This window comes from Papaver somniferum, unplaced genomic scaffold (genome assembly GCF_003573695.1).
Source record: "Papaver somniferum cultivar HN1 unplaced genomic scaffold, ASM357369v1 unplaced-scaffold_19, whole genome shotgun sequence".
NCBI lineage: Eukaryota > Viridiplantae > Streptophyta > Magnoliopsida > Ranunculales > Papaveraceae > Papaver > Papaver somniferum.
The window spans coordinates 152,265-177,281 of NW_020628818.1; the positions used below are offsets into that span (position 1 = coordinate 152,265).

The 25,017-nt window shown below is 35.2% G+C and overlaps 2 protein-coding genes and 1 long non-coding RNA gene across 3 annotated transcripts; 2 read left to right on the plus strand and 1 right to left on the minus strand.

The window, feature by feature from the left end:
• The first annotated feature begins 3,745 nt into the window (after positions 1-3,745).
• Positions 3,746-9,623, plus strand: LOC113338797. Its single transcript, XR_003354860.1, has 4 exons — positions 3,746-4,509; positions 4,648-5,195; positions 5,879-5,961; positions 9,091-9,623. It is a non-coding gene; the product is annotated as an uncharacterized LOC113338797 (long non-coding RNA).
• A 7,088-nt stretch (positions 9,624-16,711) lies between these two features.
• On the plus strand, positions 16,712-19,931 carry LOC113338886 (V-type proton ATPase subunit c''1). Its single transcript, XM_026584285.1, has 4 exons — positions 16,712-17,020; positions 17,130-17,207; positions 19,264-19,434; positions 19,521-19,931. Exons 1-4 carry the CDS (start codon positions 16,893-16,895, stop codon positions 19,687-19,689), a joined length of 546 nt encoding a protein of 181 aa, XP_026440070.1. The 5' UTR covers positions 16,712-16,892; the 3' UTR covers positions 19,690-19,931.
• Positions 19,932-20,758: 827 nt separating this feature from the next.
• On the minus strand, positions 20,759-23,851 carry LOC113338807 (sorting nexin 2A-like). Its single transcript, XM_026584193.1, has 5 exons — positions 22,564-23,851; positions 22,219-22,428; positions 21,740-22,000; positions 21,445-21,531; positions 20,759-21,057 (listed from the first exon to the last, which is right to left on the minus strand). The coding sequence occupies exons 1-5, from the start codon at positions 23,599-23,601 to the stop codon at positions 20,974-20,976; spliced, it is 1,680 nt and encodes a 559-aa protein (XP_026439978.1). The 5' UTR covers positions 23,602-23,851; the 3' UTR covers positions 20,759-20,973.
• Between the last annotated feature and the right edge of the window lie 1,166 nt (positions 23,852-25,017).

The window sequence follows — 25,017 nt, forward strand, 5'->3', positions numbered from 1 at the left end:
TAGATGAAGGTGTAAGAATTAGACTTAGAGTGACCTGTAACATGGTGTGTTTAGTTAAGCCTGTCTAACTGAACTTATTCAGTCTGACTCAGTTGTATTACTGTTTAACTTAGATCATCTAACTGAGTTAACTCAGTCCGAACCAGACTCAACTCACTGAGTTGACTCTTGTGACTAGATCGTTGACCAAACTTGACCCTGGACTTGACTTGACCCTTATTTCTGACTTATGTTGACTGTTAGTTGACCCATGACTGCTAATTTGGACGTTAGTGACTGCTAGTTGACCAGATTGACCAGACCTTAGATTATTGGGCCAGTTTGGTAGACATGGGCTTGAGCTTAAGGCTATTTTACCTATTATGATTAATTGGACCCTTATAATCTGATGTTGTCCTTTGGTTTCTTCTACAAGTTATAGATGTTCATAAGACTTAGCTTATAGACTATTAAAACAACCTAATTGGGTTAGTAAACCTTAGATTTTCTAAAGATGGATAAATAAATGGTGTAGAACCTTAATTGGGCTTAGAACCATTAGATAGACTTGTATGATTCTTGTGTGAGCTATTTTGGCTAGATACTTAGACTTCTTGTATGATTAACAGTTAACTTATTAGCAACGATCGATTCAAATGACGAACCAGTGGATCGTGGATCTCGAGGTAGGTTTGACTTGTCATCAAAAGAGGTGGGAGTACTTATGACTCTCTTGTAACCATTGATGTTTTCTTTTACAAAAGTTTATTTTGATCAAATTCATGCATTGTCTAGTTGTACATTCCATGCTTTGTTTAAATTGCATTATGATAATTCTGTTGATTCTGTGAATCTTTCCACGATTTGGAAAGGACTTGTAATGTATTGTTTGTCATTATGAATTGTTATGGGAAATGAGAATTTTCACTTGTGGTATATAGGATACGGTCCGTCACAATTATATCTACATGAATTCTGTTTTTATGCTTAGAGTGGTTCATCATGGTCTTGGTGATATCAATAGATATTGAGTGTGGTTAGCACGAATATTATATATTGTTTGAAGAACGAGTTTATCCATATACATGTTTGTTTATTTCAGTGACTTGGTCACATTTTAATGTTTGGGAAAACATTATTGTTTTCCAAATCTTGCCATGATTACTTGAAATTTAAATGTTATTCCTACTGGGCACCTCTTTTAGGGATGATGTGCTCACCCATTCCCACTTTCAGTTTCAGAGACAGATCAAAGTTGCGCAGCGAAAGCTTCAAGAGTTGTTTTCGTTAGTTGGCCAACTTCTATTATGTTTATTATATTATAAATTGTATCTGTAAACGAAATGACTATTGTATATGTATCATTTGAAAGGACTTCTTGTATATATATGTTTCAGAGCGGGTTAGTTTTGAGTTAAGTTTTGTATCGCATTTCTTAATTGAATGCTTAAGTACATGTTTTAGATTCTTAGAGCCTCTTTATTTAGTTAATTTCTTGGATTAGTCAGCTTCTAGCTTAGGGGGTGCTACAGTGTTGGTACCAGAGCTCACTATTAGATTCTAAATGGGAAAAGATAAAAATAGCCAGTGCCAGTTAGTGAACTAGATTAGTTAGAACTGGGTTGGGTTGTGAGATAAATCTTAATCACTAAAAGCTATCAATAATTAAAAATTTATTTGATTGTTTGATTTGTTCGTTTGGTTGTTTGTATATGTAATGAAGTAAAAAAAATTAGGGTACACCAATAACTTTAGCTAATAAGGATTTGAGGATAAATAATCAAAAAAGTATGAGCACGTAGGCAATTCAATAAAAAAAAAGTGTGATTAGTATTGTCAATAAATCTTGAAAGTCACATAGAAACTTAGTGAATGCCTTGACTTATACGTAGAGTCAACGATTTATAATCACATAAATGTTAATAACATTGTTGGGACTTAATAATATTTGTAAGAATGATTAGAACGATAATTCAACCATCAATATTATAATAATAACTATGGATGATAATAAAAGTAAAAAATAATTTTAGTAAGGTAATGTTAGCATTTATTAAATTAGTTTCATATTGAACTTAACTAAAATAATATTTCAATAAGAATATATAACAATAAAAATAATAAAGTATAATTAACTAGCTATGAAAAATTATTAACGCTCATTACGGTTTAATTTTGTAAATTAAAAATTAGAGATATATGTTTTGAGTCTAAGATAGATAATTAATATAATACTTATTAAGCATTAAGACTTAAGGAAGTGAGGACATAATATATAAAATAAAAAGACTCAACTTGTTAGTAATTTTATACCAAAATTATCTTTAATCTAACAAATGATCCAGTAAATCTTTAAAATGAAATAAATATATATGAAATAATAATAATAGCATTCGGATACTTAGTGTAATATTAGAATTAAAAGAAAATAAATTCATATATTAATAGGATGCTTTACACTAATAGTAAAATCTAAAGTCTATTAAGATATATTATAATTTTATGCAAACTCAAAATTTAGATCATGTTAAATTATCAACGCCAAAATTTAACAAGATATAATATATTGGTTCAATCTGAATGAATAAAATCTGTTATATCAACCTTTACGTGAAAGTAGAATTACATTTACAAGATTAAGATTTTGTGTATCAGCCGGACTATCAACTTAAGAATAGTGAGAATAATAACACAGTTGATAATAGTATGCGAATAATTAGGATGGTAGTAAGTTTATAATAGATGATATTGGGAAAATTTATATATGATATTACAGTAAAGTTAAAATTATGAAATATTATAAATTGACGTAAAATCGAATTGGGATTACCTATATTGGTAAAAAGCATAAATAAAATAAATTTTGATGATTAAATTGCTTAAAATGATGTAAACTATTAATATATTTTACGAAATAAATTTATCAGACTTACGCCAGTTACGATAAAAGTTTAGAGATTATTTAATCTTAACAAATTAATACTTAGTTAATCCAGCACTGGGGAATATTGAAGGTTGTGTTTTCTCTGTTTGTAGGAAGGCATTGTTGGGCTTGGCCAACCTTGACAGGGCAACTGCATTCAGAGTTGACCGATCATAGAATAGAAGTTAGGTAAACTCTTTAGGAAACCGATAAATATGATTGCACTTAGAAAGATTCGTAGGATTATTCCTTGAAATTAGAGACAAATATCTTATGAAATAGAAATTAGTTTAGGAAAAATTAGACTTCCTTATTTGATAATTAATAAAGTTAGTATAGCTGAACCTAGAGCTACAAATTTTAAATCGTAGTGGTAGAAAACCATATAGGTTTGTGCTTTGTTTCTTATTGATTGCGCTTAGACGAGAGATAATAGTTCTCTATAAGGTGGGGAGTTTTGAAGACTAGAAGGATGATTTGATTTTCGAGTACGAAAATATATAAGGTGGGGAGAATGTAAAGACCCGCAAGTTTGCCAACACTATTAGACCGATCAAGTGTCGAATTAGCAACTCGACTAGTTTAACACGAATGTTAATTATTATAAGTTAATCCAAAAACGATATAGATATGAAACTAGTATCATTGAATAGGTCTCGAAAAATTATGTGAAATGAGCTACTCGAACGTGTCATTTAGACATCCGACGAAGAAGATATCTGTTATTTTAAGTGAAGGGTAAAATCGTCATTTCATGGAAAATCACCATTGACGTAACACCTACACGTTGTGACTGAGATTATCAAAGCAAGTGCGTGTCCTAGTGGGTCTTATCACCAAAACCGATCGAAGATAAATCTGTTTTCTCTTATCTCTTCTTCAATCTTCTTTTTCTTTCCATTTCTTTGTTTGTCTTCTCTTTCTTCTCTACGTCCTGTTCTTTGTCTGTGAGAGATTTATGATATGAGAGAATCATTTGTTGAAGCTATCTAGTAAATAATGAAGATGGCGTGATTGTACTTTATGGAGAAGATCAATTGAAAATTGATTTAGTTTCGAGATAACCTGAGAAGAACGAGTTGAAGGTTTGCTGTTTCTTTGAAGATTAAGTGAGGTTGATGATAAAATCGATCATTTAATGATGGGTTTTGTTTATTTAAGACAAGGGAGAAGAATTAGCTGTTGATTCAGGAATTTTAGTGAAGAACTGAAGAGCTAGGGTTTCTATGTTGAATCTGAAGTTGGGTTCATCTGATTTTGAGACTATTTGGAGTCGGATAGGCATGCTGTGTTGATGATTCATGAAGGATAGAAGGGGTGGTTGTTGAATCAAAGTTCTGAAGTCGTCTTAATGATAAATTGAGGAATCAGGATTTCTCAGAAGATTGAATAGGAGGTCGATTAGTGATGAATAAGATGAAATTAGAGATGGGTTGGACACGAATTAGGTTATGAAGTTGAAGAATATCATGAGTTCGATAATTAGGGTTTGAAGTTTTGAATCAGAGGTTGAATTGAAACTGATAAAGGACTCGGATTTGATTCTTGTGTTAAGAAGGTGATGGGTTTATTACTAATGTTGGATCAAACTCAGGAAGAATGGAAAGGTAATTTAATTTATAGTTCTTATATTTGATTTTTTGTTTTAGGGTTCATGTAGTAATTGATTAGAGTACATCAATTAGATAAATGTGTATGTATTGGTTTTTCCTGTAATTAGGATTTAATATTGTTTTGAATTACAGGATTTCTGTGAATTTAATTGTGAATGGAATTCTATGAATAAAGATGTTTGGGTAAGTGATCTGTATTGGGGTTGATATGTTATTGATGTTGTTGAGACAGGTGGTGGTGTTGATTGAGAGTAGGTAATGTTAAATTGGGTTGCAGTTGAAGTTGAATTGAGGGGGATGTATTGGGCTATAATGAACTGAATGATAATAGTGGAATTGAGGATATTGAATTTGAAGAACATAAGAGTTTTTGATGCTGTTTGGTTCCAAATAGGTTCAAGTATATGATGAATTTTTAGGATGTTATTATGGTGAGAATGAGTTCTGCTGAGTGTTGAAGCATTAAACTGAGATGGGAATTGAATTGGATTGAAGCAGTTCATTTCTTAGCGGCAGTTGTGAGGATTTTGGAGTTGCAAGTGTACCTCAGTGAGAAGAATGGTCTTACAGCTGAGGGTGTTGTGTATGGTGGTGGATGAATTTTATTATTATTGTTGTTGTTGTTTAGAGTTGGAGTTGTAGTTGGCGTTTGCTGTGAAAGCTTGGAACTGCAATTGCAGGTAGACATAGTCTTTGCTTGTAAATAGAATTTGAAGTTTGTTTACTTTATTTTGAATTGATGTTGAAATATAAAATTGGTAGATGAAGGTGTAAGAATTAGACATAGAGTGACCTGTAACATGGTGTGTTTAGTTAAGCCTGTCTGATTGAACTTATTCAGTCTGAATCAGTTGTATTACCGTCTAACTTAGATCATCTGAGTTAACTCAGTCTGAACCAGACGCAACTCACTGAGTTGACTCGTGTGACTAGATCGTTGACCAGACTTGACCCTGGACTTGACTTGACCCTTATTTCTGACTTACATTGACTGTTAGTTGACACGTGACTGCTAATTTGGTCGTTAGTGACTGCTAGTTGACCAGATTGACCAGGCTTTAGATTATTGGGCCAGTTTGGTAGACATGGGCTTGGGCTTAAGGCTATTTTACCTATTATGATGAATTGGACCCTTATGGTCTGATGTTGACCTTTGGTTTCTTCTACAGGTTATAGATGTTCATAAGACTTAGCTTATAGACTATTAAAACAACCTAATTGAGTTGGTAAACCTTAGATTTGCTAAAGATGGATAAATAAATAGTGTAGAACCTTAAATGGGCTTAGAACTATTAGATAGACTTGTATGATTCTTGTGTGAGCAATTTTGGCTAGATACTTAGACTTCTTGTATGATTAACAGTTAGTCTATTAACAACGATCAATTCAAAGGACGAACCAGTGGATCGTGGATCTCGAGGTAGGCGTGGCTTGTCATCAAAAGAGGTGGGAATACTTATGACTCTCTTGTAACCATTGATGTTTTCTTTTACAAAAGTTTATGTTGGTCAAATTCATGCTTTGTCTAGTTGTGCATTCCATGCTTTGTTTGAATTGCATTATGATAATTCTGTTATGTGAATCTTTCCACGATTTGGAAAGGAGTTGTAACGTTTTGTTTGCCATTATGAATTGTTATGGGAAATGAGGATTTCCACTTGTGGTATATAGGATACGGTCCTTCACAATTATATCTACATGAATTCTGTTTTTATGCTTAGAGTGGGTCATCATGGTCTTGGTGATATCAATAGCTATTGAGTGTGGTTAGCACGAATATTATACATTGTTTGAAGAAGGAGTTTATCCATATACATGTTTGTCTATTTCAGTGAGTTGGTCACTTTTTAATGTTTGGTAAAACATTATTGTTTTCCAAATCTTGCCATGATTACTTGAAAGTTAAATGTTATTCCTACTGGGCATCCCTTTTAGGGATGATGTGCTCACCCGTTCCCACTTTCAGTTTCGTTAGTTGGAAAACTTCTATTATGTTTATTATATTACATTTTGTATCTTTAAACCAAATGACTATTGTACATGTATCATTTGAGAGGACTTCTTGTATATATATGTTTCAGAGCGGATTAGTTTTGGGTTAAGTTTTGTATCGCATTTCGTAATTGAATGCTTAAGTACATGTTTTAGATTCTTAGTGCCTCTGTATTTAGTTAATCTCTTGGATTAATCAGCTGCTAGCTTAGGGGGCGCTACACCAACAAAGCTCAAGGACCAGATGGTTTCCTTGTAAGCTTTTTTAAACACAATTGGGATATTGTGGGTCCTCAGCTAGTAGCAATAGTCCAAGATTTCTTTATAAACAATAAGTTAGATGACAAGCTAAATAAGACTTTTCTGCTCATCCCTAAAATAAAAAAACCCAGGTCCCCTGCAGATTACAGACCTATATGACTGTGTAGCACCTCTTATAAAATAATAGCAAAGCTGATGGAAAATAGATTCAAAAAATCCTTAGAAAACATAATATCACCTCTACAATCAGCTTTCCTTTCATCGAGGCAGATTTCAGACAACATTATTGTTGCACATGAAATTGTTCACTCTATGAAAAAACAAAAAGAAAATAGGTAACATAGGTCTAAAAATCGATATGTCCAAGGATTTCGATAGGGTAAATTGGAATTTCCTCATTAAAACCTTAAGATCTTTTGGCTTCTCTGAAGATTGGTGCACTCTAATCCATCAATGGATCTTAACATCCTCAATAGTTGTTCTACTAAATGGAAATCATTGTGAGGAGTTTAAACCCACTAGGGGCATAAGACAAGGGGACCCTTTGTCCCCTTATCTATTCATTTTGTGTATGGAGGTTTTCTCTAGATTGCTTAGTAGCTTAGAAACTCAAAAAAAGGTACAGGGTGTTAAACTAACTCCTAAAGCCACACTAATATCACATCTATTCTTTGCAGATGACCTACTTTTGTTTACAAAATCAAACTTAATCAGTTGTAATAACTTATTGAAAGTTATACAATTGTTTAGTAAAGCTTCAGGCCAAGTTATTAACTTCACAAAATCTGGACTTTTCTTCAGTAAGAAAGTCCACAACAGACACCAGGGCATAATTTGTAGGTTAATGAAAATAAAGAAGATCAATATGAAAGACACTTACGAATCCATCTGTTCATTGACAGATCAAAACTCAAGGCCTCTGATGACATAATAGAAAAAATGGAACAGAGAATAAAGATTTGGTTAGGAAAAATATTGTCCCAGCCTAGTAAGATAGTTATAAATAAATCTGTGCCCATTTTTAGCATGGGATGCTTTGTCTTACCCAAAAAGATAACTAAAAGGATCAATGATATTCAAAGAGACTTTTGGTGGGGAAAACACACAAATTCTAAAGGAATCTACATAAAAGCTTTTGACTTCTTATGCAGACCTATAGAACAGGGATGCTTGGGTTTTAAAGAAGCAAATAAAAAGTTAACCAAGCCATGATCAGTAAAATAGCATGGAGATTAGTTAGCCATCCAAATGATTTATGGGCCCAAATTTTAAAGGGAAAGTATTTCCAAAAAAACTGGAGCTTTATTATCCAAGAAGAAATCAAATGCTTTTTGAATTTGGAACTGTATTCTACAATGCATAGCACACATAAAGCAATACAGTATATGGGAGGTAGGAGATGGTTCATCCATCAACATTTGGGAAGACAGATGGCTTCCTGCCAGAAATGAAACTCTGGCAAACTCTGTCCACAGGAATAACACCCACATAACACTTGTGTCTGAGCTAATTCACTCAGACACTAAGAAGTGGAACATTCAATTACTCTACTCTATCTTTGATAATTCTATAGTGCAGGAAATTCTTAATATCAACCTATTCGTTACAAGAGCTGGTAACCTGAGAAAAGACAAATTGAGATGGACACTAACCATAAATGGGGAATTTTCTGTCAAGTCGTTATATGCAAAACTTCTCAACCCTTCCATTTTGGTTTCTCATGAAACAAAGAGATTCTGGAAAGGTTTATGGAGTATGGATACATCTCAAAGAATAAAATTGTTCGTCTGGAAATGCTTGCAAGATGCACTACCAACTAAAACAAAGATTAAATCAGCTATAGATGAAGATAACAACTGTGTTTTCTGTCACTCAGAGAAGGAATCTACTTATCACTTGTTTTTCGAATGTGCATATGTAAGAGATGTTTGAAATCTATTTCCAATGCCATCACAGGGAGTGCATCTTATCTCTAACAATAAATCTTTCTTCGATCACTACAACGAATGGAAAACATGAAATCTACAATCTATCTGCATGGCTTTGGCTGCAACTAAATGTTGGTTTATTTGGAAAGAACGATGCCTTAGAGTTTTTGAAAACAAAAATAGAACACCAGAAAAACTAGCAATAGATATCACCAGACATTTTGGTTATTGGCATCCAGCAAATAGGACACAAAACATAGCTCTTAGTAGTAAACAAAATATCCTAAATATTAAATGGAATTTGCTTTCTACAAATACAAATAAGATTAACTGTGATGCTTAATGTCTGCAATTACTAATGTTGGGTTTGGATTCATATTGCGTAATTGGACAGGGACTTTCCAAGCAGCAACAATTGGGAGTTGCAGGACCTTCTCTTCAGAAGAGGCAGAAGCTGTAGCTCTTCTCAGAGCTACTCGATGGGTTGTTACAAACAACGTACAACACTTGGTGATTGAATGGGACAACCAGGAAACAATCCATTACCTACAAGGCAAGGCATCAACAGTCCAATGGCAATGCATATCCATCTTAGAAGAAGTTAAATTACTAGCATAGCAAATAGTTTCTTTTTTAGGTTTTCAGTATGTAGACAGGAGAGAAAATAGGATGACAGACTTATTAGCAAAGAAGGGAAGAAGCACCAACATTAAAACTTTTTGGAATGCCCAAGCTCCTAGTTTTTTAATTCCTATAATTGCTTTTGACGCTGTCAAAGCTCATGAACTTTGTAAGGTAAATGACAATATTTTTGTAAGTTTTCAAGTTGATGCCAACCCTAGAGATTCAGCCATTGGAAGATCTACTCAATAAGAGTTGGTCTCTGAAGAGACTGAATCCGCAGATTAACAGAAGCCAGGAATCTAAATCTTATTTTCAAAAAAAAAAAAATCACATGAGACATGAATTTGTATCCAAAATACTCAATTAAATTAACCACAAGAGAACCCATGATTAATTTAATCGGAAATATTCACATAAGAGAACTTACGCAGCCGTACAGTATTTACACAAAGATGTGGATCAGGGAAAGACCACCACTGCGGAATATTCAAAGATTCATTATATTTTTCATCAATATTTGCATAATGATATCATAGACTTAATCTTTGTAATCAAAAGTTCATCCTATCTTCCATAAATATTTGCATAATGACACAATAGGCTTAACTTTTGTAATATATGGGACAATCATAGTTCACGGACGCAAACACACATATCCTATAATAATTTTTGCAATATATAAAACTAATAAATATTAATACTGAAAAATCATTTTCCAATAACTACAAATGATCTTAGAAGATAAGTACTCCAAGAATCCAAGTGCCCAAGTCCAAGAGAAGTGGAACACGTGGGACGAAACGGAGCAAAACACTCAAAAAAAAAGAGTCGGGACAAATACCAATATTAACTCATCCAAATTCACGATTTCTCTTCTCCATTTTGAAGAAAATTCAAAGAGAAATAGAATGCAAAAAGAATGAGGTCATTGCGAGTTCGGACGAAGAAGTTACGGCTAAAACAAGTTTACCGAATATTGACGTCTACAGGTCAGTATGCATACCGGTTTGCAAACGAATTTTCATGACCTGGAGCAGTATGCAAACGGGTTTGCGAACTAAAATCCCTGGATTTTGATTTTAAGTGATGTCATGCATACCTGGTATGTGTACCATGAAGTCCAAACATCCCGAACTAATATTTTCAAACCTAAACATTTAAGAACCTTAAACACATATCAAGTTAGGTAGAAATGAATGATAAGCAAGGTACATGGATCATTAGAAGTACTTTAAGCAAATAATAAAAACATAAATCTTGCTCAAGTTTATAGATATACCTTTTTAGAGGAATCCAATCGAATTTTACAGCCTTACCAGCCGTAATTTGTGCTCCCCAATTCTCGTGCTTCCCTCACCGTATACATAACATGGCATTCCTTGGTGAGATGCACTTACAACACAATCAAGTTGTGTTGAGGTGAACAAGGTCTTGCTCACCACAAGTGACTGAAACAGACTTTTCCGCAACTATGGATTTTTCACCATATATAGTTTTTGGCTTATTATGTTTCACTTTTGGATTATCATGAAAGAGATCGTTTTTAGAACCTTTCACATCCACATACATTTTCCCAAAGAACTCTTTAAGTTCCAACATCATGGATACTGCCTTCTCCGTAGTCATGGAATTTTCTGGGAGATCATTCCTTTTCACACTCAAAGCATCATTGACTTCCTTTGGTATCCACTTCTGAGTGTGTTTAGGAACAACCGTAACCTTCTTTACATTACTCTCTTCTAGAATTCTCGGAAGAGAATTGGATTGACTTTTCTTTTGCAAGTTAGTCTTTCTCCAATTGGGAGTATCGGATCTTGTCATCGTCTTTACAAAGTTATCCTTTTGATAACCATTACGATTGTAAAAAGGATTCGTATGACGTTTATAGGCAAATCTAAGTTTCTCACAACACTGATTCTTTGCCTAAAGGTTGGACATTTACAACCTGTAATGTTAAGGGGATAAGCCTTAACATATGATCTTGGTTTGACAACTTCTTGTGATGCCCAAACAAGAACATCGTGAAGTTTCTCATTCCTTATACGAAAACAACATCTCATTTTCAGGTGACCTTTATTTCCGTAATAGTGGCAAAAATAAGGAATGTTCTTACCTCGATCCATATATGCTGACTTTGGAGGTTGATATACTTTGCTCTTTCGAACCTTAACTTCCGGTGAAGGTATTTCACTTTTGCCATCTTTGGAAACCTTTTGTTGAGAAGAATCACTAGCCTTGAAAAATTTTACCTCTTTTCTAATACTTGGAGCATCTATTCCCATGTAGCCCAATCCTCGTGTGTCACGATGAATTGTGGTTAATTTGCTTGAACTAGTATTGAACTTTTTCAAGTCATCTTCCAACATTTTGATTTTATCAAGAGCAGCAGTTAAATCAGTCTCAAGGCGTTTTTCTCGAGCGAGATAAGCGCTTTCTCTGTCATCAAAACTTGTTTGCTGGGAGTTAATCCTTGCTTAAGATTCTTCAAGTTTTTCTTCCAACCAGAAATACTTTTGTTAAAGATTACACATTCAAGTGACTTTATACGTAGGTTTTCCTCAGAATCCTTGAGGATCGATTCGTTAGAACGATTCGAAACATAAACACCTGCGTAACATATTCTCAATTTCTTGTTCGCACGACAGAGATTAGTCAGAAAAGGTGTAACATGAGAAGTTTTATCTTCTTATTTTCAACTGAATCTAACAGCTTAACATACTCTGAGACTTTCTCATCAACATCTCTATCAATATCGGAGTCACCTTTGTCAGAAAGTTCATCCAACTGTTCTTCTAGGCATGTTTCCCACTAATCAACAGTTTCTACATCAAGAGAATGTTTATATATTGACTTAGATGTGACAGTTCTCTCAGGTGAATCTAAGCTTTGAGAAACATTTGGTAATTTCTGAACTGGTATGTTATTAGAGATAGACTCGTCCATAATAATCAGATCGTTTCAAACACAGACATATGAGGTCTTAAACATGTTTGCCTACTCTGATACCAATTGAAAAGGTAGGGTCTAACAACCACACCCAATATTTCACTTAGAAATCTGTATGGACTAACTCAATATACTTTCAAGAGAATCAACTAGACAGTCAGACTCAACCTTAAGAAAAGTATATCCAATAGATATATCTCTATTTCTCAATTCAATCTTCAATCAAACAAATAGGAATTTGCGAGCCCGATTGAATATAACAAATAACTTGGACGGTATCAAAAACCAATATCCAAGTGTCAACCAATTTAATTAACAACCAAAGGTTGGATTCACAATTGATTGAAGTTACACACAACCTGTGATATTTCAATTATATAAACAAATATAATGCGGAAAAGAAATAACACAGACACCAAAAAATTTGTTAACGAGGAAACCGCAAATGCAGAAAAACCCCGGGACCTAGTCCATATTTGAACACCATACTGTATTAAGACGCTACAGACACTAGCCTACACCAAGTTAACTTCGGACTGGAATGTAGTTGATCCCTAACCAATCTCACACTCATCAAGGTACAGTTGCGCTCCTTACGTTTATGAATCCCAGCAGGACTCTACGCACTTGATTCCCTTAGCTGATTTCACTCACAACTAAGAGTTGCTACGACCCAAAGTCGAAGACTTGATAAACCAATTCGTCTCAACAGAAAAGTCTATTGAATACATAAAATCAGTCTCCCACAGATAAACCTAAGATTTTTGTTTCGTATTTTGATATACCAGACTTATATTCCCGAAGAACATCCAAGAAATATCAATCATCTCAAAATAATCTTAAACGTATGGTACCGAAACAAGATATCGTGGAATCACAAACGATGAGACGAAGATGTTTGTGACTACTTTTTATCTTGCCTATCGGAGATTAAATCTCGAGAAAATATTAGAGAATATAATCCTCAATCACGATAGAAAACATCAAGATCAGAACACGCAACTACAGAGAAAATAGTTGGGTTCGGCTTCACAATCCCAATGAAGTCTTCAAGTCATTAACCTACAGGGTTTTGGAAAAACTTAAGGTTAAAGGAGAATCGAATCTAGTCGCAACTAGTATCACACAGGAGGTGTGTGGATTAGGTTTCCCATTTGCTAGAGTTCTCCTTTATATAGTCTTCAAATCAGGGTTTGCAATCAATGTTACCTTGGTAACAAAGCATTCAATATTCACCATTAGATGAAAACCTGATTATACTCAAGCTAATATATTTCAACCGTTAGATCGAACTTAGCTTGTTATACAGAAATGAAAAGTGACTTCATTTAGATATGAGTAACCGTACTTAAATGTGTACACCTTTGTTGGATAAACAATAGTTAACCGAAGTTAGCCATATGAACACTTTCATATCAACCTTATTCATCTTAAATGAAACTAGTTCTAGAGTTGTTCAATTGTTTATATTCTCATAGAAGTATACAAGACACAATTGAAGCAAAGTCGATTTTGATTCACTCGAATCAAGTTATGAACATTATAGCCACGGTTTGCAAAAGATTGCATTCCTTATTATATAAATGTATTAGTTCATGAACAAACCGATTTTAGAACATAACCCACTCAAGTATGCAAACAGGTACGCATATCTTAGTGGCCAGACTAAGTTTGGGTTCGCTAATATGCGAACGGGTACGTATACCACCAAACTCAGTAAAGTCACGGAACTTGAACCTCACGCCAGTACGCGTACCAGTATGTGTACTTATTTCCCAGACCTCTACGAAACCAATCAGTACGTATACGGGTATGCATACCATGGTTCTCGGACTTGGATTACAATATGCAAGTACGCATACTGTGCTTATATCCAATTGTTATAAACTCTCATTTCAACCATTGAAACATTCTCGGAAGACGACAATAGCTGTCTCACACAAACTATTAGCTTCAAAGCAATTTTCAAGTGACCGAATGATCAATACGAAACATTCCGAGTCTACATCAAATGATTATCCCACACAAATCATGTAAGATGTTACTAGGCGATTTTCACATGATCATCTTTTGACTTTCGTCAAGGATATAAGATGAACTTGGTTAAAGCGAAAGCTTACCAACACATATTTCGAGAAATATGTAAGCGAGTTAAACTCAGCTCGAAATATTAAATGTGTATAATTGAAGTCTATATATAGCTATACGACTTTTGTCTCAAATAGAAGATAAAGTAGATAAACTTATGAGTGATAGATGAGTTCAAGTCTCCACATACCTTTTGTTGATGAAGTTCCACAAGCTCCCCTTAGTAGTTCTTCGTCTTCAATCGATGAACGCCGTGAAGTCTAATGCTCAACTACACTTTCTATCCTAATCCGAGACTTAGTTATAAGTAGACTATAAATCAAGACTTATAGTTTGTGCAACTAAACTTGACAAACAAGCTTGAGATAGAAACGCTTGCGAGTTCGACCGAGCAGTGCTCTAACAATGTCGCACAAACTATCTAGTTGCATTAAGTTGCTTGGATAGAGATTGTTCACTAAGATTGATTATTTCGATAATCATTATCTTAGTTTGATCTTTGACCAAAGGTATTTCTTTTTTAATAAACAAAAGATCAATTATTCTACTTTATCTGTGACCTAAAGATCCTTTGATATCTCGGGTTACGATGCAAAGGAGTTGTGAGCGAAAGTCTTCACAGTAATGCAATAACTCGGGATAGTGGACTCTGTCTTGGGACTCATGTGTGTATACAAGATCGGTTGTAGGCGCAGAGATACCGGAGGAACTAAGTAACAATGAGTGTTTACTTGGTCTTTACCAAACGAGGTTGTGGTGGTCAATTTGTATAGCGGCTTAATTTTGCGAGTATTCAAAACTGAACTAGGTCTTGGGGCTTTTTAGGTATGAAGTATTCCTTGTTAACAAAATTCTGTGTGTCGTGCCATTACGTTACTTGCTGCAATGTAATTATTGTCATAGTTAAAATTAAGTAGTTTCATTTGTACACTAATCAATTAGGTGACGGTCTTATAGTCAGACCATTTCAAACTATGATTATTTACCAAGTACTCCCTGTTGAAATAATCTTTTGACCGTTAGGTAAGGTTATACAAGGTGCATTTGTATAAGTAGATATCGAAAAGATTACGGGTAGTCGGCACCCTTATTATTTCATAACCTGTTACGTAACATAATTTGACCCTGAAACCAAAGTGCTATTGGTTCTGAAATTAAGTAAATCGGTAGATATGCTTGCTCTACTCGACTCTCCCTACTGTCCAATTTATTATGTTTACGGAGTTGCCAACTCATGGGTGGGCCTAAAAATAAATTTTCGGTTAATATTAATTCATGTAAAGAGTTTTTTTTTTTTTTTTTTTTTTATGGGTTATGTATATAGTTGTTAGTTGATCTCTTTGGGGAAGAAAAAAGTTTCTTCCATTTTTCCCCTTTTCTCAAACAAACCCTAGCATTACATTCTAATAAAACCACCACCACTACAATTACTTATTATCACTACCGCTTTTACAAACTCTAGGAGATCTTTGATCACATAGAGATCTATAAAATATAACTTTTATTATATTCTCTACGACTTGTTTACTTCTTTTGTAATTTTTTTTCTTTAAAATTCGATGATGGATTGCAATTCCACCCATTACACGAATGCCGTGTTTCACCATATTCATTAGCAAAGTAGCTCAACCAACTATATTCATAACAATGGCATAGTCTCATATCTCTTAGATGACAATTAACCGTCATAACAATAATGTATCAATTCATCATATCATTTCATCAGATCTAGAATATGCTATGATTTTGAGGGATAAAATAGATTGAACAAGCTTTGGAATGGAGTCTATCATCCCATGTCATATGTTGCAACGTATAAATGGAGCATAAGAGGCATTTTTTTATAAGGAAAAAGGAGGAGTGTGAATGAACATGCTTTGGGATGAAACCTTTTTCGTCCAAAAACGATTTTAGTGAATATTTGTGACATTAAAGCCTAATTTGGGCAGGATTGTGCATTTGTGACTCAATTCGTGGATCCGGCTCGGCACATCCAAATTTTTGTAAATGGGTACTTGACTTGTGCACCGATGGACGATTCTGGATTTGGTGCGAATGGCGTCTTCAAAAATCTGTTAGACACCCCACTCGTCACATTAAAAATATTTAAGTTCACAAAATATGAGGTTAGTCATACTATGATCCTACCTAAAGTTACCTCCATTGAGTTTTTACGGATAGAACTTATGAAACTACAAGCATAACTGCAATTCGGCTGTGCATTCCGTTGGACGCGGATGAGGGTAAAACCGAACCAATTCGGACCATGCTCATTCCTACGTTTGGGTACCTTTACCAAAACTCAACAATTAGATAAGGGTTGTCTATAAGAAACCTGAAAAAACCCAAGGACTCAAGGAGGTATTTAGAAAGTAAAAATTGATATTAGGCCCACGTTTGATATGAAGAGTTGAACTCTCTGATCTATTTGTGTCTTTTTTTTTCTTCGCTCCAAATCTCTCAAACAAACCCTAGCATTACTGGATCAATTCCAATAAAATCATCATCATCACCATCATCTGGATCTGATTAGTAATAATGTCTGGTTCAGTAATGGTTGGGGCATCAAGTTCATGGTCTCACGCTTTAGTACAGATCTCACCTTATACTTTCGCAGCACTAGGAATCGCAATCTCAATTGGTGTTTCTGTGTTGGGAGCTGCTTGGTAATTAGATCAAATTCTTACTTACTTTAGAATATCATCTGTAATTTCTTAGAGGTTGTCTCTTTTTTTCTTTTTTTTTGCTGAGATTCTTTTTTTTGTTTTTTTGAAGGGGAATTTATATTACTGGAAGTAGTTTGATTGGTGCTGCAATTAAAGCTCCTCGTATTACATCTAAGAATCTCATCAGGTAAGCGCAAGAATTTTGATTTTTACGTGTTTCGATTCTGAAATTGAGTCGTTGATTATTGTGTGTTTTAGTTTATTTATGGAAGCATTGGAATTTGATGTTAGGTTTCACAGGATTGAGTTTTTTTGTCACTGTTTTATTATTCTCTACAACGATTCAAGGAATTTTTAGGACAAATACATGTATATATGGATCTGGGATTGAGACTAAGATTGTTGTTCTAGTAAGCTTTGTTTTTCTTGGTCGGAGGTTGAAATGTGTTTTACGAGTCTTATGTTCAATTTCTAGAGTTGTTGGAGTATAATTGCTGATAACTTCCTTTTTTGATGTTAAACAACTATTTTGTGTTGATAAAATGGAACTAATCAATAGAAAAAAGTGTTCCTCGAGTAGACAGTGTTCATGTCGTGTTCCGAATGCAATGAGTTCTGGCGAGATTTCAACTCTACTGGTATAGTTTGGGGAAAAGTTGTTCTACATAGTGACCATTCCCATGTTTAATTAAGCACAACTGTTATGGATACGCTAGGAGAAATTTATGCTTATTCACCTTTTTAGGAGGATTTTGATAGAAGGTCTGAGTGCTAATAGGAACACGAACATGTGTAGTCATTTTTTGTGAATAAGGTAGCAGACTAGCAGCATTCAAGTTGAGAACTGAAGACTGGGCAAAAAAAAAGTGGAGAACTGAAGTTCTAGAATATTGAATTTAGGATGCCGTATGCGTTTTCCGATTGTCACTTCAGTTGACCTTCTCAGAAGTTACTAGGAAGCAAAATGCTTGAGCTAAATTAAGGTATGCATTCTTGATACCAGCATTGGGTTTGAGCAGTCAACTTGAACTAACTCTCCTATTCGACTCCAGCTTATCAGCATTCTGCTTTTTGTTCAGACCTCTCAAAATCTGTGTAAACTGTTTCTCTAAATGTGTTCATATGCTACTTATCTTAGAATCTCATTAGGTTAGCGCAAGAATTTTTATTTTCAGGTGTTTTAAGTTTGGAATTGGGAATTTATGCAAGCATTGGAATTTCATGTTAGGTTTTACTGGATTGAGTTATGTTGTCACTGTTTTATTATCCTCTACAGCAAATCAAGGAACTTCTAGGACAAAAGCATGTATATATGGATCTGGGATTGAGAGTAGGATTTTTGTTGTTCCAATAAGATTTGTTTTTCTTGGTGGGCGGTTGAAGACTTGAATCGTGATTTACGAGTTTTGTATTCAAATAATAGAATAATTGGCGTCAAAATTGCTGACAATTGGCTTTTTTCACTTTATTTTACTAGTCTTTACAGTGAAGTTGAGATCTGAGAAAGAGGTCCTCAACATACAATTTGGATACGAACGAGTGTTCCTCGAGTAGCAGTGTTCCTCTAATGTTCCAAATGCCAGGAGTTCTAGCTAGATTTAAATTCTACTGTGATATAATTTGAAACTCTATTGATAGGCGAAGAGCAGTTCATACTTATTTATCTTTGAAGGGGGAATTTGAGTGTTGATAGGAAGACGAAAGCGTGTAGTCATTTTTGTGAATAAGGTAGCAAACTAGCAGCATTAAGGTATGCATTAGTGTTGAGAATTGAAATTTTAGGATGGCATATGCTTTTTCTGATTGTCACTTCAGTTGACCTTGTAAAAAAGTTACTAGGAACAAAATGCTTGAGCTAAATTAAGGTATGCATTCCTGGAACCAGCATTGGGTTTGAGCTGTCAACGAATCTCAATAGCCAACTTGAGACTATATCTCGACTCCAGCTTTATTTTGACCTCTCTGCCTTAGAAACAAATTTTATGCGTTTGAATAAGAAATGGTGTATTTTTTTCTCTAATATTTTCTTGCACAACAATTATATCTGTTTGGAGATTATCCACAGTTTTTGGTGAGCAGATCTAACAGATTTACATACCTCAAGGAAAACACAAGAATTTACTTTCGCATGTTTGTCTGATTCTTTTGCACCTGTGTTTATACAGGAAGTAAACCAATAAATCGTACCGACTCTTTGTTTTTCATTTGTTGACATGGTCTTGGCTCTTTGTTTTTCCCTTCAGTGTTATTTTTTGTGAAGCTGTTGCTATATATGGGGTCATTGTGGCTATCATCCTTCAGACAAAGCTGGAAAGCGTACCAAATTCCCAGATATATGCACCCGAATCTCTAAGGGCTGGATATGCAATCTTCGCTTCGGGAATCATTGTGGGATTTGCAAACCTTGTGTGCGGGTATGTACTACTCATAATTCACATGAACTAGACACCCTAACTTACAGTGCGGTAATATATAATTTCTCCTCATTCCTTCTGAACAGTCTTTGTGTGGGAGTAATTGGAAGCAGCTGTGCGTTGTCTGATGCTCAAAACTCAAATCTTTTCGTGAAGATCCTAGTGATTGAGATTTTTGGTAGTGCGCTTGGGTTGTTTGGAGTAATTGTGGGTATTATCATGTCAGCTCAAGCAACATGGCCTTCAAAAGTCTGATGAATGAAGGGGTCAGTAGTACCAAGACAGTACCTGTTTATCCAACTTATTTATTAAGAAGGAGATGCTATATTTTGTCTCTCTTGAGTTCTTGATGCATGCTATTCTTCTTTGAAGTGCAATAATAAGCTTATGTAATATCTGTTGTACCATCCTGTTCTCTGACTTCAGATTTACCCTTTCTTGTATTTGAAATTACAATTGGTATATTTATTTTAGCTTCTCATTTTATGGAGTGTGCAGATCCAGACTCTATTTTATTTTCATGCGGAAGTATAATCTTGACAGGACGAAGTTATAGTGTATACAATTTCCTCCAGTTCAAGGGTTTTTTGTTGGTTTAAAAACCATCCGGTAGTTGGTACTCCTTTTACAGATAAGTGTGCCACTAGGAGATTTTCATGGAAGTAGATAGAAGGGGAGAGCTTTATGGACTGCAATTAGTTCTTGCTATGAATTGGCGGATTAATTTTATGGTACCAGCTCGCAAAAATGGAACTGGAAGCTGTGGGTCCAAAGCCTGCATGTTTAAGACATGCATATGATCAGCCAGACCTTATTCTAGGATATCGTTTTGGTTTCTCTAGTTATCACCCTCGCCAACTCCACTATCATCCTCGTAAATAAATAACATTCCATGACAAACCGGGTACCAAAATTTCTGAAGTTTCCTTAATCAAATTATTTTAGGAAGTTCACAAACTGGCCAAGGTCCCTATCCCAGTTCCGTACCATACACATCTTGTTTATGCCATTTCTTAACAAGAGACCAGTATATGTCAACAGGGTAGAACAATCATCTAAGTTGTTACAAGAAAACCACCAAGAGACCAGTATATGTCAACAAGTATTAAAATAGTGTATTTACAGTGAGGAGAAAGCTAACCAGAATTGACATACAGACCCTTGTTTCATTGCCATACATACTGATATCCAGAAAATGTCACTACTTAGGAAGTAATTCTGCTTCTAAAGTTGTGAGACCAAAGAATCCTACTATACCTATTTTAATGGCTAGTCAGAGTCTGTGGGAAAAAGAGATGTAGTGTTTTGCAACTTGAAATTAGTCTTTGATACAAAAAAATATGTATAGATCTGTAAGCATTTCAACAATCGGTCATTTCTTCATGGAGAGAATCAAAAGAGAGATCGAAAAGCTCCATTTACCTCGTTATTTCCTACTAGTGTACATGAATGAAATTAAAAACCAAAAAAGAAGATAAAAAGAGCAATGCAATCAAAAAGAAACAGAGAAAGCTGGAAAATAAATTTACAGTTTAGCGGCTAACTATTGTTCTCCTTTCTGTATCCACTAGTCTCATCTGCAACATTCTCCCATACTTTTGCTATTTTTTCTGCATACCCCACCTGAAAAAGAAAATGCATGTATACACATCACATACACTGAGAAAGGACCAGAATCTCTTTTCTACTTCCATGGCGGCTTCTAAGCTCATGGACTAATTAGGATGACCATAGGAAAAGTAAGCCACAACATGCAGCTCAACCAAGATAGTCATTACATCCCTACAAAAGTTCGGGCTAACGTTGACTAAACAAGGCAACCCATTATTCATTTACCATTGATTCATGAGTTTTTCCAATAAATACATCCTTGCTAATCAGAAAAACTCTCTATGGTGACTAAATTGGATATAACAAAATAAATCATAATATATTACATTCAATTCAGATTGCCTAGAGTGAAGTGCTCATGTTTCTATCTTATTGAGACAAGGAAAAAACAATTAATACCTGATTCATTACAAATCCTTTCAGCATGTTCAAAAAATCATCTTGCCTTTCCCTCTCTAGCCTTTCGAGCTCACTCCGGTTGTTTTCCTGCAATTGATGATCATTAGTTTATATTCCAAAAGACCCTACATAACACTTACATACAGATTTCCCCAATAAAATTATGAGATGATTAGATGTATTTTTTGAATTTTTCATTATCTTTTAGGGAGAATATAAAACATGCGCTTGCTAGATCAATAATGGTCTTACTTAATGGTCGTTTTAAGCAGAAAAGGAGAAACAGCGGCCTTACCTTGATACGTTCATATTCTTTAACAGCGCAAAGTTTTGCATCTTCAGTAACTTTTATGGTTTCATTAAGCTCCTCCAGTTTACGGATTCTAGACTTGTCACCCCCAAATATTTTGGAAGCTGCAACTTGAAGTTTTTCAGCTCTTGACTCCATGGCTGACAGTTCTGATAGAAGGGTCTGTACTGTCAATAGCGCACTTGAGCGATCCGAGAATGCACCACGAACCGCTAACATCAAACCCAGATATTCATGAAGTGGATCCTACAACACATTGAACAAAGTACACAAATTAAATTGTAAAAACCAACTCCTTCAAAACTAAGTTCCATGCAAAGACAGAAGCTTCTTACATCTATGTAGACTACTACATAAGTATACTTGAAAATACAGCTAGGCGAAGCATATATATACATATATAACTAAGTCTAGGTATACCAGAATCAATCAAACACGAGGCAATAGTAGCAATGCAAATTTACCAGATTCTTGACCGTTTTCGCATTTGATTCTCGATAATATCTGCTAGCGTGGACAGCAGCAGTAGCCAAACGTTTGATATCAGCAGCTCGTATCCTCTGGGAATTATGCATGGCCGCTTCGGATTCGAACTTAGTCAATTTGACAAATGCTAAACCCAATTCACCCAGTGTCTCTCCAATGTCATGTTGAGCTTTAACAAGTAATTCAGCCTACGCAATTTATGAAATGGAACAAAAATGATATTAAATGCAGTGCAGTCATCCCATAGGTAATCTAACAACTCAACCTTACTTTCCTAACATCAATTAGCTACTAGTGTTCAAAGACATGACAAATGAAGTTACCTGTTGAGATGCACTAGTGAGTTGGGTTTCGAGATCCTGCAACTTCTCTTTCTTCTCTATGAACTCTTTATCTTCTTCTGCAACTAACGGTTTGAATCCACCCCAGTCACTAGACACTGATTGTTTAAATTCCTTAAAAATCCTCAATAAATCTCTCCCTCCTTTCGCCGGTTGCACAACTTCATGCAGAGCAGCAACACTAACCGATTCACCAAACAGCTGTTTTGGAAGATTCACAGCTCCATCAAGCATCCTAGAAGCTACATCAGTAGTAGTTGGCAATGGGAGCTTCCCTTGACACTGCAAGAAAACCCTTAATTCTTCACTCTTCTTAATCACAGGATGTGAAGCCAATCTACACAAGTACTTCTCCAATGCCAATCTTCTCTGCTCAACAAATTCTTGTTTCTGCATGACTTGGCTTTCAACTACGTTCTTATCAGGTCTGGGAGGGATAAAAAAACCTCGATAAGACTCCGATAATCGATCCGATAACGTCACAATATCTTTAAACCGTCTCCTCACACTGACTTCAGGCACACCAAATTCAACTAAATTGGTCCTAGTAGTAATCAAATACGTCACATAAGTGTTTCCACCTGGAATCAAATTCGTATTACTCAATTCTTGTTCTTTCTGTGGATTCGAAACTGAAATCTTTAAGTAGTCGCCGGATGAACTTAAGGAACTTGATGATCTAGATATAGGTGAATCAAAATTAGGGCTTTCAATGCCCCCGCCATTGAACGATTCTACAGTTCCAAATCCTCCATTTTCACAACTCGGAGGGAATGGACTGAAGATTACATCTGCGTACGATGGTGGTTCTAGGTAATGATTATCAGAAAAATTAGGGCTTTTATTTGATGAATAAGAAGAAGGTGAGTTTAAAGGATCTTCTTTTGTTGTGGGTAGTGATAAAGGATGAAACTTTCCACCATTACTAGGTTTTCTCTCATCGAGAACTAAATTTTCCATTTCTTCTCTAGATGCGTATAACTTAGCTTCTACAAAACCTTGATCCTCTGAACCCATCATTCTCAATACCCCGAGAACCAAAAATCAAAACCCCAAATCAAAAATTAATGAAGACTCCCTTCTTGTTAGAGATGAAGAAGGGATCAAGGAAGGAGGGATCTGGAATTGTGAGAGAAAGAGCTACGAAAGACAAGCACTGCCCATAGTAAAAGACTAATATGGTTGGTGAGAAAATTGGGATTTTTTTAATAAAGGGGGTAACTTGGAGATTAATGTAACTATTTAGATTTTTTAATGTTATCTATTTTTGGATTTTGGATCACTGTGTAGAAATAAATCAGAGTCCTCAGTCCCTGGGTGGTGGTGATTAGTATATTTGAATGGTGAATCTCCAGAGATCCGATGGGATCCGGATCTCTCTGGGCAACTGAGATATGTATAGACGTGTGCATGACTATGACTTCATGATGTTGTTTGTGAAGGTCTATAACCATAAGAGGCCGCACGACTACAGGAGCACGAGAATCACGAGACTCACCTCAGTTTGGTGCAAGTTGTGGCAAACAAATTGCGAGTGTGGATGGGATTGAAACAGTGGCGGGGTTATTGAAGGGTTTATCCGGTGAAGAAGTTACCTGAGCTATGGACAAGGAAGTTTTTTTTTTCCTCTTTTTTGTAAGCAAAAATTTGAGAAAACAGACAATTACACTTCTAACTAGATGGTGGTCATCACTTAAAATTAGCAATAGTCATACGGGGGAATAGACCAAGTCATGTGCTACCCTATTTCTAACTAGATACTAGTTTGGTTTGTCCATTGGGCTACATCATGTGCTACCCTATTTCTGATGCAGTTAAAATAAACAAACACTACTTTCCTGAACTTTGAGATTAGGGTTTTAATGTCGCCAAGTAAAGGGCGAGTTTTCTAGTTTCCAAAAAATTCCTTCTGGTTTATCTTCTTGATTATGGCTTCTGCATCACTTTCAATCACGATCTGATGTTTCTTTTTTTTCCGACGCCGACCGCAAAGCTTCTCATATAGCTCGAGTTTCAGCCTTCTCTGCAGGAAAACAAGGAATGTAAATTGCTTCTGCTAACAAGAACTGATGCCCGAAATTTCTGAAAATAAATCCAATCTCCCTTTTTACTGAAGAGGTATACCAAGCCCCATCACGATTTATCTTTATCCAATCACTAGGAGGAGGATTCCAAGTAGAAAGATTGGGTGCAACAATTATAGCAGCGATTTTTAAGAGATATTTGGTTTATCTGCTCCAGCGACATTGATTTCGCTCTAGCCAAAATTGAATTAGGTAATTCAGTTTTCCCTTGATGAACAATGTCATCCTTAAAGGGATTCAATTGCAGCCAATATCTCACCCATTCAGCAAAGGTAAGATCCTGGAATTGATGGTTTGATATACTAATATGAGACCATATAGTGTTTAGTTATGAACATGAAACAAGTGCATG